At 38.9% G+C, this 14423-nt stretch overlaps 2 protein-coding genes across 3 annotated transcripts in view; both read left to right on the top strand.

The window, feature by feature from the left end:
• The first annotated feature begins 1193 nt into the window (after positions 1-1193).
• Positions 1194-5165, top strand: znf770 (zinc finger protein 770). The gene is made up of 2 exons (XM_022750767.1): positions 1194-1276; positions 1607-5165. The coding sequence occupies exon 2, from the start codon at positions 1663-1665 to the stop codon at positions 5029-5031; it is 3369 nt and encodes a 1122-aa protein (XP_022606488.1). The 5' UTR covers positions 1194-1276; positions 1607-1662; the 3' UTR covers positions 5032-5165.
• Positions 5166-5491: 326 nt separating this feature from the next.
• aqr (aquarius intron-binding spliceosomal factor) overlaps positions 5492-14423 on the top strand; it is a 46596-nt gene continuing 37664 nt past the window's right edge. For both annotated transcript variants that reach the window (XM_022751132.1, XM_022751131.1), the window contains exons 1-14: positions 5492-5578; positions 6039-6143; positions 6605-6661; positions 6980-7020; positions 7117-7152; positions 7238-7358; positions 7540-7680; positions 8410-8478; positions 8644-8744; positions 8858-8934; positions 9877-9941; positions 12274-12390; positions 12518-12631; positions 12871-12974. In XM_022751132.1, the coding sequence (XP_022606853.1) occupies positions 6069-6143; positions 6605-6661; positions 6980-7020; positions 7117-7152; positions 7238-7358; positions 7540-7680; positions 8410-8478; positions 8644-8744; positions 8858-8934; positions 9877-9941; positions 12274-12390; positions 12518-12631; positions 12871-12974 (1118 nt within the window). In that variant the 5' untranslated portion in view covers positions 5492-5578; positions 6039-6068. The remainder of the gene's footprint in view (positions 5579-6038; positions 6144-6604; positions 6662-6979; positions 7021-7116; positions 7153-7237; positions 7359-7539; positions 7681-8409; positions 8479-8643; positions 8745-8857; positions 8935-9876; positions 9942-12273; positions 12391-12517; positions 12632-12870; positions 12975-14423) is intronic.

Below are 14423 nucleotides of genomic sequence, written 5' to 3'. Positions count from 1 at the left end.
TATCAGTAGGAACAGATGATTTAAATGAATAGTGAACAAGGCCATACATGTCAAACTAGAGAAACCCTCAGTTTACAGGCGAAGGGGATTGCAAATCAGCCTCAGTCTGTTACAACACTGGTATAACATCACTACCTTTCTCCAGCACGCCCAATATCCCAGCCCATGTGGATATTACTTTCAGAAGGCATACCAGTTTTGGACCTCTGAACATGTAAACTGTATATGTTGCACGTATTTACATTTTACATTATACCACACCATATTTTATGTAGACCATACAATGCTCTGATGATGTACAGTATATTTTGTGACATGAATGTGATAAAGGACTATATACATCTTTCCCCAGTTTAGAAAATGGAATGTGATTGCAATATCAACCTAAACACTAAAATCTAATGTGATTTAATTTGCTATGTAATGAATACTACTTTATGACTGTGACTGTGTGAAAGGCCCAACTAATTTGATGTTTAAGGCTGTAGTTGGTCAAGTTGCAAAGAAGTACCTCATTATAGGCATTTTGAACATTTGGAGTCCAAAGTCATGCATTCGGTATTTCATCTGTTTCAATCGGCATATTCGGCATAATTACATTGTTTTCTTTTTAACTGTCTGTTGTTTTTATTATTTTTATTGTGTTTTTAATCTTCTGTAAAGTGTCCTTGAGTGCTGTGAAAGGCGCTGCCAAATAAAAGGTATTATTATTATTATATTATTATTACAGTAGGTAATACCAGGTGTTTAAAGTGTTCTGGCCACAGGCAAATTTTCACAGAGGTATGAGTAGGTCATACAATAAAGTTGACAATTTCTGGAGAGCAAGGTTTGATATAGGCTATAAACCATGTAGGCTAGTTCCTGAGTATTTCCTGAGTTTATTTTTGATACTTTTTTGATTCTGGAAATAGCTGTTTTCTGTTCAACGTGTTTTGGTTGCAAGTGTCTTTATAATATTATGCTTTGGGTAGATTTAGTGTTACAATGGCATAATTCGTCGATCTCTTCAATCTGAAAAATAGACACCACTAAAACAACATCAACAGCATGATGTGTATATAGGATCTTTGATGTCTCCTCACATTCGCAGGATCTGTCATGGATAGGAACTAAAGATCTTTGTTTCCCGCCGTACATTTTGAGGGACGCACATTGTTTGCTGCCGTCTTGACGTCAGCGATTGTGACATCGTTAGCAAAACAGCTAAATACGAAACACACATTGTCAACTGATAATGGATACATTCGTTGTTAAAGGCCTCTAAACGTATATAGTAAGTGTTCTTGACCTATACATGAGCAAAGCAAGGGTTGTTAGCTAGTTTCGACGTTTGCTGCAAATTTTTTGTTTTGTTGTCAACGCCTTTGTGTTATTAGCCTATAATGTCAGTTATACGTATGAGAATTATTGTACAGTTTCATTACAGTAATATATTGTTGACATTTTTGATATGCAATTTTGGTTACACAAAACATACATTATTTATTTAAAGTGAGGTTAGTCGTATTATTGCAGTAATGTTTTATATTGTAAATTGTCAGTTGCACTACTGAGAGTTAATCCTTCCTTGCTTTGAATTTTTATGCCTTATGCTTTGCCCTAGGCCTAGTAAGAAGACCACCCATTGGGAGAAGAAATCACTAACGAGGTGACTTGAAAATGCATCAGTGCCCTGTTTGTCCAAAATCTTTCCCTTCACCGTATAAACTTCAGAGACATCATGTCATCCATACTGGCCAGAAGCCCTTCTTCTGTGAAATCTGTGGAAAAGCCTTCACGCAGTCAGGGCATTTAAAAATACACTTGGTTAAAGTCCATCATTCACGGCTTCCAACAGGCAGTCTACGGGATGGCATTTTAACAAATAACCAACAGCTAAAACGTGATAAACCAGCTGTGGGAATGAGCACACATGGCAGCAGTAATTACACTATGATGTTATCAGTGGCCTCTCAGCCAGAATGGAAAAGCGGATCTGTAACTCACAACGTTTTTCTTCCTTTGTCGGAGACTGGAAATCCCCCCCAAAAGAAGCCACATGTAAATAATAGCTCAGTGACCCAGAGCAGTATCTCATCTGATATGGATCCAACACATCAGTATCAGGTTCAGGTTTTTTCTGCAAATGTGGACACATCTGTATGCAAAACCTACAATGGACACACCTGCAAAGTCTGCTTGAAGTCATTTAGTTCATCTCTTCAGCTTTGGATTCATTTACCAACTCATAACAAACCAAAACCATTTCAGCGAGGCCCGACTTTTTCTAAGAAGGCCTGTTTGAAGGTGTGCATGCAGTCACAAGAATTGAACTCCAGTACAAGCAAAATGACTCTGAAACACCAGTGTCCTAAATGTCTTAAAACCTTTTGTTCACCATCCAAATTACAAAGACATTTTCTTATTCATACAGGCCAGAAACCATACTCATGTACAATCTGCTGGAAAGCCTTTAGACAAAAGGCACACTTGAAATCCCACTTAAACACAGCAAATAAATGTTCACTTTCTGCAGTCAGTGCAAGGAAAAGACAGAGGCTTTGTAATGACAGTCAAACCTCAGTTCTACAGCTTAGGTCATCACTTCAACAACCCAGCAGTCATCACATTCCTGTGAATTCATCAGTGGAACTGAAGCTACAATGTAAAATAAGTGTAAATACTGTGCAGGACCTGAACAAGGCTGGAATCAAGTTGGATACAATCGTAAAACCAGAACAACCACTAAATACAAGCAGTCAGTGTCAAGGTACTTGTTATATTACAGGTGAAGAGCCGCAATACTTGACACAAAAAGATATGAAACCATTCCAGTGTATGATCTGCAAAAGATCCTTTCGGTTGGAAGTTAATTTAATACGTCATCATAAAATTCATATGAACCAAAAAGAATTGGGAAATCCTACTTCTGTGCAAAACAGTAGAAATGTGAAAATGTCAGATTCGGAAGCAATAAAATGTTTAGCTAAACCTAGTCTTGCACACCCCATTGACTTGGACATCGTTGTTAAACCAGAAACATGGAGCGAAAATTGCAATGACTCTTCACCTCAGGAGGCTGCATTAATTGCATCAGCAGAACAGCAGAGGGAAACCTACCATGCTACCAGTAAGCAGCAGAGAATTAACACTTTACATCAGTGCCATACATGTTCAAAATGTTTTCCATCTGCATCAAAACTTCAGAGGCACATGATGACTCATACTGGACAAAGGCCCTTTGGATGTGAGATATGTGGGAAGAGATTTCGGCAGAAAACTCACTTGAGGGTCCATTGTCGCACTCACCTGTGGTCCAGATATCAGAAACAGCGATCACTGTATATCAATCGGCCACCTTCACGCATAAGTGGGCTTAACACGAGGACTGCGGCAGATGTCCCAATCCAGGAGATGTTGGTACATAAAAAGGATGATGAGACACAGACTGGCAGAGATATCATCTCTGTTAAACACCTGGTTGAGACCCCTTCTATAGTGACTGTTCAGAATAACGACAAGAGAGAATCAGAGAACAAATTGTTGCCACATACCTCAAAGACAAATGAGGTTTCTAAAGTGAATGTGAAAAGGACACAGACTGCTAAATCAATGCAAAATCCAGGCAATGTACAACACAAGTGCTTTCAGTGTTTAAAGTGTTTTGCTAGTGTCTCTAAATTACAAAGGCATGAGATGGTACACACAGGCTTGAAACCATTTCAGTGTCCTACGTGTGGAAAAGCTTTTAGGCAAGCCTCACATCTGAAAACCCATGAAAGGATACACTGTAAGAGGAAACCATCCAAATCAGTCAATCAACAGGTGAACAACAGAAAACTGAAAATGAATAGTCAACACCAGCTTTACCCAAGGATCACTGTTCGTATCCCATCACAGAAAAAGTCTGCGAACACAGACACTACACATTCAGTTTTTGATAGTGCTGTAAGTAAAGGAGAAGGTGCGCTGCTCTGTTCCAGGTATGAAATACCTGTCACAAAAGTGAACAGTGCCTTTAAGACAAACACCAAATGTCATACTTGTAAGACAAAGAAACTTCACATATGCCGAATATGCTGTAAGAACTTTGCTTCTCCATATAAGCTCTCAAGGCACTTGGTCACTCACTTTGGAATAAGGCCATATAAATGTACTTTGTGCAGCAAAACCTTCACACAGCATGGTCATCTAAAAGTTCATGAGCAGAGATGCAGGCAAGTTAACAAGATCTCAGATTATGACCACAGAGAAATGATAAATACCAACCATCCCCAAGATGAATGCATTGAAAACCTGACTGAATGTACAGATTTCAATGTGGATGCAATAAGAGAGCAGACAGAGCCAGAGTATACCAGTGTTGCTCATAACTCTTTTCCTGATGGAGATTTATCTTATTGCACAGAGGCAATAGACACTGAGTGGCTGGCAGTACCAGAAGTAGGTTTACAAGAGGAGAGTAACGAATTACAGAAAAAACAGAGAGAAAATTACAGTCAAGCTACAGAAAGTTATGATCAGGCTACAGACCATTATAGTTATTCATTTCCCTCTGAGCTTGCTTTTGAAATAAATAAGCTTGTCCAAAATCAAAACATGGCAGCTCCACTTTTGTCACATCAGTATGAAGTGAATGCACCTAATGTAGAAATACCATGTCAACATAAAGGGGTTACAGCTATTTCAGATAGCAACAAGCTCGTCAGTGATGAACTTGTGAGTTCTGTGGATGAGAATCAAACCCATGCAGATTTTCCAGATGAGTACTGGTGTGAACCACTAACTGTGTTTGAATGTGACAAGTGCACTGAAAATTTTAAGAGCAGAGACGATCTTAAGGAACATCTTTGTTCAACTAATGTTCAGCCTAAGATGACAGAGTCAGCCCAGAAGAATTGTGACATTTGTTTAAAAAATTTTGTCACTCCCTCTAAACTTAAGAGGCATTATCTTATCCACACAGGTCAGAGGCCATTTAAGTGTGACATTTGTGGCAAAACTTTCACACAGTCAGCACATGTCAGAACACATAGACTGATTCATTGATAATCATATGAGATGTTTGTTTTTTTTGTGTAAAATGGTATTTATTATGATCACAATTTGTCAATATATTTGTTTGTATGTATGTATGTCAAGTGTGTAATAGGTATATTTTAAAGCTTGTTTTATTTGATATTTTGCAGTGAATCTTGTTCATTCTGGTTGTACAGTAAAACAATCCTCAAAAATAAATACTTGAAAATAATAGTCTGAGGTGCTTGACTTAACTCTTAATAAAAGAAAACTTAATATTTAGTTATATTCTCCACTATTTACATAACAAATTAGACTACTGTTCTATATTTTCGATTTTTTTTCTTGTACCTTTTTTATTATTATTATTCAGTATGCGTTTTCCCCATAGTGAAGAGTTGTCATTGTTTTGAAAAATATTAAACGGGAACGGAACGGCATAGATGTACCCTGTACCCGGGGACGATTTTAGAGACGTACCCATTTAGGAAGTTGGTCGCATACAGCGCGTTTTGGTTGTGTACATGCGTAACGAACCTTCTCACGGCGCTTCACTTATGCTGAAAAACAAATAAAGGTTAGTGAGCTTATATATTCATATATTTGTGTACGCCACGGGGCTGTGTGTACCGATATTACCAAGAACTATTTGAGTAAATTGTATATTTGTATCACTAGCTAATTAGCTTAGCTCATCACCTGATAGTGTGAAAAAGCTACCGTCTACTAATTTTAGTATTGTACATCACTATTTTAATATTATGTTGTAGGTGCAAAAAGCAGCGATTCGCAATTATCATACTAATTAAAACCCTGCATATTTCACTTTTCTTTACTACATAACTTAACCTATGGAACTTTGAAACCTAGCTAGCTAACTTTCTCAGCACTATACTTTCGTATAGCTTCGTTGCCCCACATTTTTAAAGCCAAAAATTCTGTACAAATAGCCATATTCATAGCTTGTTTGTTTCGGTGGTTGGCTATAGCATCGTTCAAACAATGAATTGATTTTTTTGCTACTCTTTTTCTCACAGTCGCCAGTGTAGCTGCTTGCGGAGGCAACCATGGAGAAAGAAACGCCCGCTAAAAAGGCTGCAGCTCCATCTGTGTCTCAGATTAATGCTGAATATGTCACACAGGTAATTTACATTGTCCATGTGCGGTAAACTACATATGTGGTCGAGCTTTGTGCTTTGAAAGATGTTTTCCATGCTGTTTTTATGCTGAAGTGAACCCTAATTGTACTTGGGTAGAAGATACTCCATGTCCTTTTAGGTTAAAAAGTCCTTACTGTATGTGTGGGGTGGGAAGCTGAGGTCAAATGGGAGGACTGTACCTGTGATAGAGGACTTGAGGATTTGCGCTGTGGATCACATAATGTTCAGTCTAGAAAAGACTCTAAATTAGATTTTTTTGTCTTTCTTTAGATAGTTATATGATTTGTATTAAACCAAGAAGTATGTATCATGTTAAGATTTTAGGATTACACCACATTGTAATGCATTATTTGTAACAACTACTGTATTGCTCAATTAACTTTTGTATGTTGGCGCTGCCATGCTTACAAAGATTTAATATTTTTCTTATTCCTTGTTTCCAGTTGGCTAATAAATATTGGGCTCCTCATGCAAAGAATAAACTACCATTTGACCCTAAGGTGAGCTATATGCATTGATGTATCTAAGATGTGTAAATATGTTTGATTTTTGTGGTTGAACTACTTTTACAAGTGTGGGGCAGTGTTATACTGTGTTAATAATAGTGTTAGGTACATGTGTCTTGGTTCTAACCAAAATGTCTTTTAATAATTTGGTTTCATACAGTGAACTGGTAAAGATGTGTAAAGTTCTGCTTTTACCAGTCAGTGAACTCAATCTGAACAGACAAACACATGTTATGTTTTTAGGATTGTGGTGGGGGTCTTCTGTGTTTCCCTAAACCCTAAAAATAGTAACATTCTTTGCTGTTTGTTTAGGTGATGGAAGATGTCTATGAAAAAGAGATTCTAAAGTCCAAGTAAGTGAATATATAGCATCTTGAACTTGAACTGCCTTCTTTCTCCAATATACATTTCATATTTTACTCTGTGTTGTCTTTTCTGTATATTTTCAGATTTGCCATCAGAAAAATTATGCTGCTTGAGTTCAGGTGAGATATTTCACTTCCTCTTATACCCACTATTTAAGTAGCCATCAAATGAAAAGATTCTCAAATTATTTTTCTCATCTTTCAGCCAGTACCTCGAAAACTATCTATGGGTAAACTACACTCCTGAGGTGTCCAGCAACGCCTACCTCATGTCCATCTGTTGTATCGTCAACGAGAAGTTCAGAGAGAATGTCCCAGCTTGGGAGGTAAAAAGAATCCAGTACTTATCTAAGTTTAGACTAATTGTCATTGCATGGTGACCCAAGCTCTGCGGAGACCATATTTGTTACTTGAACACTATATTCACTAGTTACACAGCTGCCATTCAAACTGATGGCTTTCTACAACAATTTACAACAATCCTTTCTGTTGTATGGTGTATATCAGGTGTTCAAGAAGGAGCCCAGCCACTTCCCTTTCTTCTTCAAATGCGTGATGGAAGCTGTGTTGACAGGCGAGGAGGCTGGCCTCACTCTGAAGGAACAAACCGTGCTGCTGGTCTTCTTGGACCACTGCTTCAACAGTCTGGTTAGAACCACTACACTGATATCCAATGTCTTGACTTACCCACTGGAGAAATGAGTACTTTTGGTAATGTCTGGGGGTGTTATTCTTCTGCACGCAGGATAAATGAGAATGTTTTGAGTCATCATTCTATATTCTGATTACAATATTTACATGGTTTGAAGTAGCATGTTTTCTCTAATAAACCAGGTTACACAGATTCATTAAAAGATTCTACATCTCTTATCACAGCACCATGAATGCAAAGAGCAGCTGCTGTAATATGAACCCCTCAACTGAATAATTTTTATTATATCATATAAATGTTGTTGTTACTCTAAATATGACTTTAAGTTATTGGAATGACAATTTAAATAAACAGGGTTTTGCTTATTAATGGTAGCAACACCAAAGGCCTTGTTGGTAAAGATACTGTGTATGTGGAAATTAAGGTAATTGCTTGTAATGTCCACTAGGTGGCAGTAGTGGACTAGGCAGTACAACTTGGGTCAACACACACCCATCTGTATCTTCTACAGCCGCATTAAACCACTGGGAAGCACTGCAGATGTCTCACTTTAAAATCTGCTGTGATAACCTGCTGCACTTTGAGTGTATCTTATAAAGGCCTCTAAATATTTTAGTTGCAGACTTTTATTATGGGCTGAAGTGTAATAAAAATCTGTCATATGCAATACATTTTGACAACTCCCACCTTCTCTCACTCTTTCTCTCTGTGCACGTCCCTCCCAGGAGGTAGATTTGATCAGAGAACAGGTGCAGCAGCTCATCTCTCTGCCTATGTGGATGTGCCTCTTACCAGTAAGATGTCAACCTATTACCCTAATTAAGTTTTTCTGGTGGTTATTGGTTCACACAAAGTAATTACTTTGTTTGATAACTTCATTGGAAAGAATTACTTCCTTGCTATAACACTAATTCGTAGATAAAATAGACAATACTGATTTGTTTCTGTCATGTTTGCAGTCAAGACTTCAACACGAGCTGAAAAAAGTTCCAAAGCTGCAGAAGTTCTGGAATCTAATAAAGAAGAAATTCGATAAGATGGATGCTGACGCAGCTGAGCAGTAATTTTCTTTTCTTTTCTAGAGTGTTCAGATTTATACAGACTAGAAAATGATTTGTTGCACCCTATGGGTTTTGAAACTTCTTCTGACTTTCTTTTTTGTGTCTTCCTCAGGGCCAAAAAAGAGAGGACCTTCCTCTCAGCTCTGATTAAAAAATTTCTTGGAGTTCTCATGTCAATTCCGCCCTCAGGTAAACAGGAAAAAATACTTTTATTTCCTTTGGGATCTCATAGTGTTATTGTGCACAACTATTTAACATGGAATTCCTTCAGCAAGAAGAATGGCCATTGGATTTTTCTGTCTTTTAATAAAAAAATGTGCATCCCCGGCTTTGAATTGCACCTTCAAATACTGACTAAAATTAATGATCCTGGGTGATTCTTCCTGTGACTTTCGTCTCAAAACAGGTTTTTGCATGTGCCCTTGTGACCTTTCCCAGCATGATTAATGTACTCAGGCTTTTCTAGAGCTTTTACAGTGTCAGAGAGCACGTCTCTTATAACCAGGGCCGTATGAAACACAATATTTTCATCAGTATCTCAGTTCTACCACTCCTTTCTTTCTTTCTGAGTCGTGCAGCTGCTGAAGGAGCACGTGCTCCAGCTGCCATGGAGCCACTGGCACTGACTATTATGTTGTAATGCAGGCCGACACAGAGGCCCCCCACCTGAATGCTAAAAACAGACCATGTGTATTTGTGTGTTTAGGTAGAATTCAAACCTGACAGGGTAGATTATACTCTAAAGACCAGCAGGAGACACATCACTCTAATACTTGCCGCATGCCTCAACTTTAAGTGCACACACACAAGCAAGCACACCAACATGCTTAATGAGGAATGAGGTCCCAGCATGCTGCTGTGCTGGCAAAGCAGTATCTCTTAGTGAGGCTCACACACTCAGCATGGCACCTTGGTGTTGTCCACATGCGTTTGCTGTCCTCATGTCCTTGGTGATAACTACACAACCTCCTTTCCACTGTTACATCTCAGCGCTCCCCATCTTGTTTCGGCCTTGTATGTTCATATAGTCATGTCTGCTTGTCTGTCAGATTGCATTTGTCATTGAGAACATGCATTCTCCTGATCTAAAGTGAAACGCTAACCTCTATGATCTTCCTTTCTTTTCCACAGAGACTGTATCCATGGACAAAGTACATTATTGTGAGAGATTCATTGAACTCATGATTGATTTGGAGGTAAGACACAGCCTCTCATTTCATGACCTCATTCAGTAAATATGAAGTTGTTCTATTTGAACATTCTCATGATAAAAATCATTACAGTGAAATATGATTCACTCAGTCTTGACAGAGTCCAGAAACTAATTTTCACACTGTATTTACACTACAAGAGTATAGGTCTACAGTATATTTGCTTAATCATGGTACCCTGATGAAGGAAGTGGTGTAGTGGTGTTCTGCAGAGCTCATTTGCCTTTTGTCCTTCAGGTTTCTAGCTAACTCAGGTCAACAGACAGTGGATAAATGTCCAGTCTCAGCTCCCCCGAATGCGTCTCTGTCATTGCTGTCTGCAAAGCTATGCAGGATTTGAAACATTAGTCTTTGATCAGTGAGATAGGTTATTTTCAGCATGCTGGCTCTCGACATGTGGTATAAGGTGTAGGATAATGTGCAGTGTATGTTTTACATTTGGATATGAGAATAATCCCTGTGTTTAAAGGAACAATAGTTCATATTATTTCTGTATGGTGTATGGTGTTATTATGCCTTTTTTTAATTAACACATAGGTCTAAATTCAATATCAAATGTTTCACCCTCAATTCTTCATTCACGTGCTGTTGCCTACATATCTGAAGAACGTCTTGTGAAATGCAGTGGATTAATACAGATGTTTAGCACAGATTTTAGTAGAGCTGCATCTACATAACAACACTTTTTTTTACTATGATCAGTATTTTTTTTTTTTTTTTTTAAATATTCAAATGTATCTTCATTCATGCTGTTAAAAAATATATAACAGCTTGAATGGAGAATTGAGATTGTACAATTTCACAATGTTCACCTTTTATTTTCTTTTTGTTGTTATGCAGCTCTACTCAAATGTGCAAACATTGTCTGTTTGCCCCTATATAGTGTTGGTCAGAAACAGGTTTGGGTTACAAGACAAATGCTCCTTTTACCATGTAGACCTGGGCTGAGTACATACCAGTTTTTGTTGCAATGGTTTACACGTCAGTTACATCAGGTTTAGTGTAAGACTTGACATTTTTAGGTTGATGAAATACGCAGATCATAAAGATGAGGAACGTTTCCGAACTGTGTTGAGCATGTACTGTATATAACCATATATAAGGAAAATGGATTTTGACAGTGTTTCAGGGAGGCAACCTTGCCGATGTGGTTGACTATCTGGAGTGAAGACACAATGTCATCTAAGATTGTTGCTGCTGCTGCCTTTGCAAATCTCCTGTTACTAGCAAGGGAGCTCAATAGATTTCATCTGGCTGTCTGCTGACAGGCCGGCCTTGCTGTTCCTGGCAGCGGCTAGTGGCCGGCCAGCTGACTGTCTCTAGAGACATCTCCTGTCCTTTAGCACTATCCTTTTACAAAGCCTCAGTCGCCTGAAATCCATACTTCCCCTCTCTGATGACGACCTAAAAATTAATGCAGGGGAAAAAAAGATCCCCATTTCCATGCCTGTTTTATGCTGGCTGTCAGGGCTGTGTTGAGATCAAAGATGGCTGTTGGATATAAAGGTATCTGCTCTCAGTGTTTAGGTATCACGTGCTGCACCTGCTGCCTTTTGAAGATCAGTTTTCAATGAATGTGAAGATAGATATTTCATTTTGCGTTTTGCATTTCAATATCCCACTCCATATTCTATTTCACAATGCTTATTTCTTTCTCTGGGCAGTTCTTCTCTTACAGCCTTTATAGTGTGACACTCCTTTTTGTTATGTGGGCACCAATCATCCTCTCATTCAGTTCATCAACATGTTTAGTGTTTCTTTGTAATATTCCTGCCGAAACACCCCTGTTACTTCATTTTGACAGATTTCCTCTGTTTTTGCCGTCATGTCATGTTCCTATGCTACAACAAGCAAATAAATAATGGCTATAGAAGTAGCTGTGCCAGTTTTCCCCCTGTTGTCTTCACATCTCACTGTCAGTTTGCCGTATTGTCTCTCTCTATCATATGTTTCAAAACAACCTCAAGACAAGAAAAGACTATAGATCAATAAGATGTATGGATGATCATGGTCCAGATTCTCGGAACTGTGCTTGTTGTTGGATGAATTGATTCTTTTGACCCCTGAGAGGTGTCAGTTTATACAATACCAGATTCCTTTTTTCTGTGGTGGAGGGATATCAGATCATTTTTGCTTCAAATCTAACAAATCCAGTCTGTTTACCTTCAGTTATTTTGTCCCTTGTACTGAACCAGCTTGTTTCTCACATGTTTTTGTACAAAATGCATTCCACTTGCAGTTGTGATACTTTTAGGTCAGTTAAGCACAACTGTAAGCATTTAGCCCAGTGCTTAAACATAGTATTCTGTGTGTCCAGGCCCTGCTGCCCACCAGGCGTTGGTTTAATACAGTGTTGGATGACTCTCACTTGGTGGTCAGCTGCCACCTGTCCAGCCTCACCCACAGAGAGAAGGAGGGACACCTCTTCTGCCAGGTATGACACACATAAACATGATAAAATATATATATGCATGTACTCCCAAAATGATTGTGTACATGCGTTTTAAGTGTAAAATCAACCCTGCTCTCATTTTCGTGCACTTGTGCTGTCACCTCCGTAGTTGTTGGACATGCTGAAGTTCTACACAGGCTTTGAGATCAATGACCAGACAGGAAATGCTCTGACGCAGAAAGAGATGACTACTCTACACTATGACAGAATCACCTCTCTGCAGGTAAAGATGTGTACGAGTGCAGACAAACATGTAATGTTGTATGTTAGCCAACAAGTATGGCCTTATATGCTCCTACCATACTGTTTGACTGATCTGTAATTGTGACTTAGTGAAGTGTATCAAAAATGCTTAACCATTGCCCAACTTTACATGTGTCTGGTAGTCTACGTAATAATGTTAATATTGTAATGCGATGTATTTATTCATCAAGGTTTTACTATCTGTTTTCTGTCTTGCAGAGGGCAGCCTTTGCTCATTTCCCAGAGTTGCAGGACTTTGCTCTGTCGAGCGTTGCCGCAGTAGACACTCGAGAATCCTTGACCAAACACTTTGGGCATCTCAGGTAAACCAAAACATCCCAAATGAATCATGAAATGAACTTGCTGTTAATCAGTGCACAGATGGAGGGATGTGGTGGGAGGTTATGCATGATTGGACTGAGTAAAATTACAGTGACCTGTTAATAATAAAACTGCTTTAGCAAGAGTGTTGTTTTAGCTTTCTGATGTGTAAATGTACTACATATGTACTTAGAGGTGGCTCACCTTTGTTTGCGTTGTACCATTTTGCCTCATGCATGACTGCACTATTCTTCTCTAAAAGCACTGTCCTTGGTTTAAAGGTTCACAGCAACAAGCCCCCCAGCAAACTAGTAGAGAAGGAGGTACACTGATCTGACCTATGACTTATAAAAAATCTTCTGACCACCAAAACACACAAGTCTCACTAAAAGTACAGGTACACATGCAAACCTGTACCCATCTTGGTCCTGTGTTGCAAGATAGCATCAGACCATCGTTGCTGCCTGACTTCCCTGCTAAATGGCAGCTAGTAAGCCCTTGAACAGCCAGCTGGTACCAGCCAGAGAGAGGGGCACGCCTCATTAATTTAATCGATTTGCAGTGGCTTGAGAATAAACTCTTTGAACAGCTGTGTTTGTCAGATCATATTAGCTTGCCAAAGAGCCAAAAAGCACCCTCGCTTTGATGCATTGGCCAGTGTGTGGTTTTTTAAACTCGTACACGTGTGTGAAGGAGAGTGAAAAGACATTGATTTATCTGTAATTTGCAATTACTTCAGTGTTTCTAACCTTTCTTGGCTTTTGATATCATAATGATTTTTTTTAATTACTGACACAAACTTTAGAGGGTCTGTAAGCCATCATCAGCGCACTTTGAGCGAGTTACTGATTACTTGTTTGTTTGTACAGTATGTGATGTCTTTATATGCCATGATTGCTCTGAGGTGCCGTGTTGAGACAGCACAAATTTCCTCTTTGCAATCGATGTTTCTATATCCATCACCTCTTTTAAACTTCTGTAATGGATTATAAATGCTTAAACCCCATACTAAGTTTCTTTGAGTCAGGCAGAGGGTTATGAGCCGATCTGAGCTGAATCAGGTAAAGACTTAGCTGAACCATTTCATGTCTTTCTAGAAGCTCTGCTCCTTTTCCCAGAATTAGGGTTTTGAATATAGCAGGAATTGCATTGTTCCCTGCTCCACAACTGTCACCAAAGGAGCTCCTGGGTAACTCCAAATATGCCAATCAGATTTAACGAGGCACTTTTCATCCAAACAACTCATGCTAATGCCAGTTTATTCCAGCTGCGCTACCCATGGGCTTAGCTCCGAGTCACCCGCCGCTCTGAATTTATCCGCTAAGTCCCCCAAACACACAAATGCAGCATTATTGCATAGCCTGCCCACACATATACAAACCCATTCTCTCACATATACACAGTCACACACAGATACTTTTTCCAGTTACATAAAACATTTGAACGTCATT

The sequence above is a fragment of the Seriola dumerili genome, unplaced genomic scaffold (assembly GCF_002260705.1).
Source record: "Seriola dumerili isolate Sdu_G_001 unplaced genomic scaffold, Sdu_1.0 BDQW01000149.1, whole genome shotgun sequence".
Lineage (NCBI taxonomy): Eukaryota > Metazoa > Chordata > Actinopteri > Carangiformes > Carangidae > Seriola > Seriola dumerili.
The sequence above is the reverse complement of the archived record's forward strand: the minus strand, read 5'-3'. Positions and strand labels throughout refer to the sequence as shown.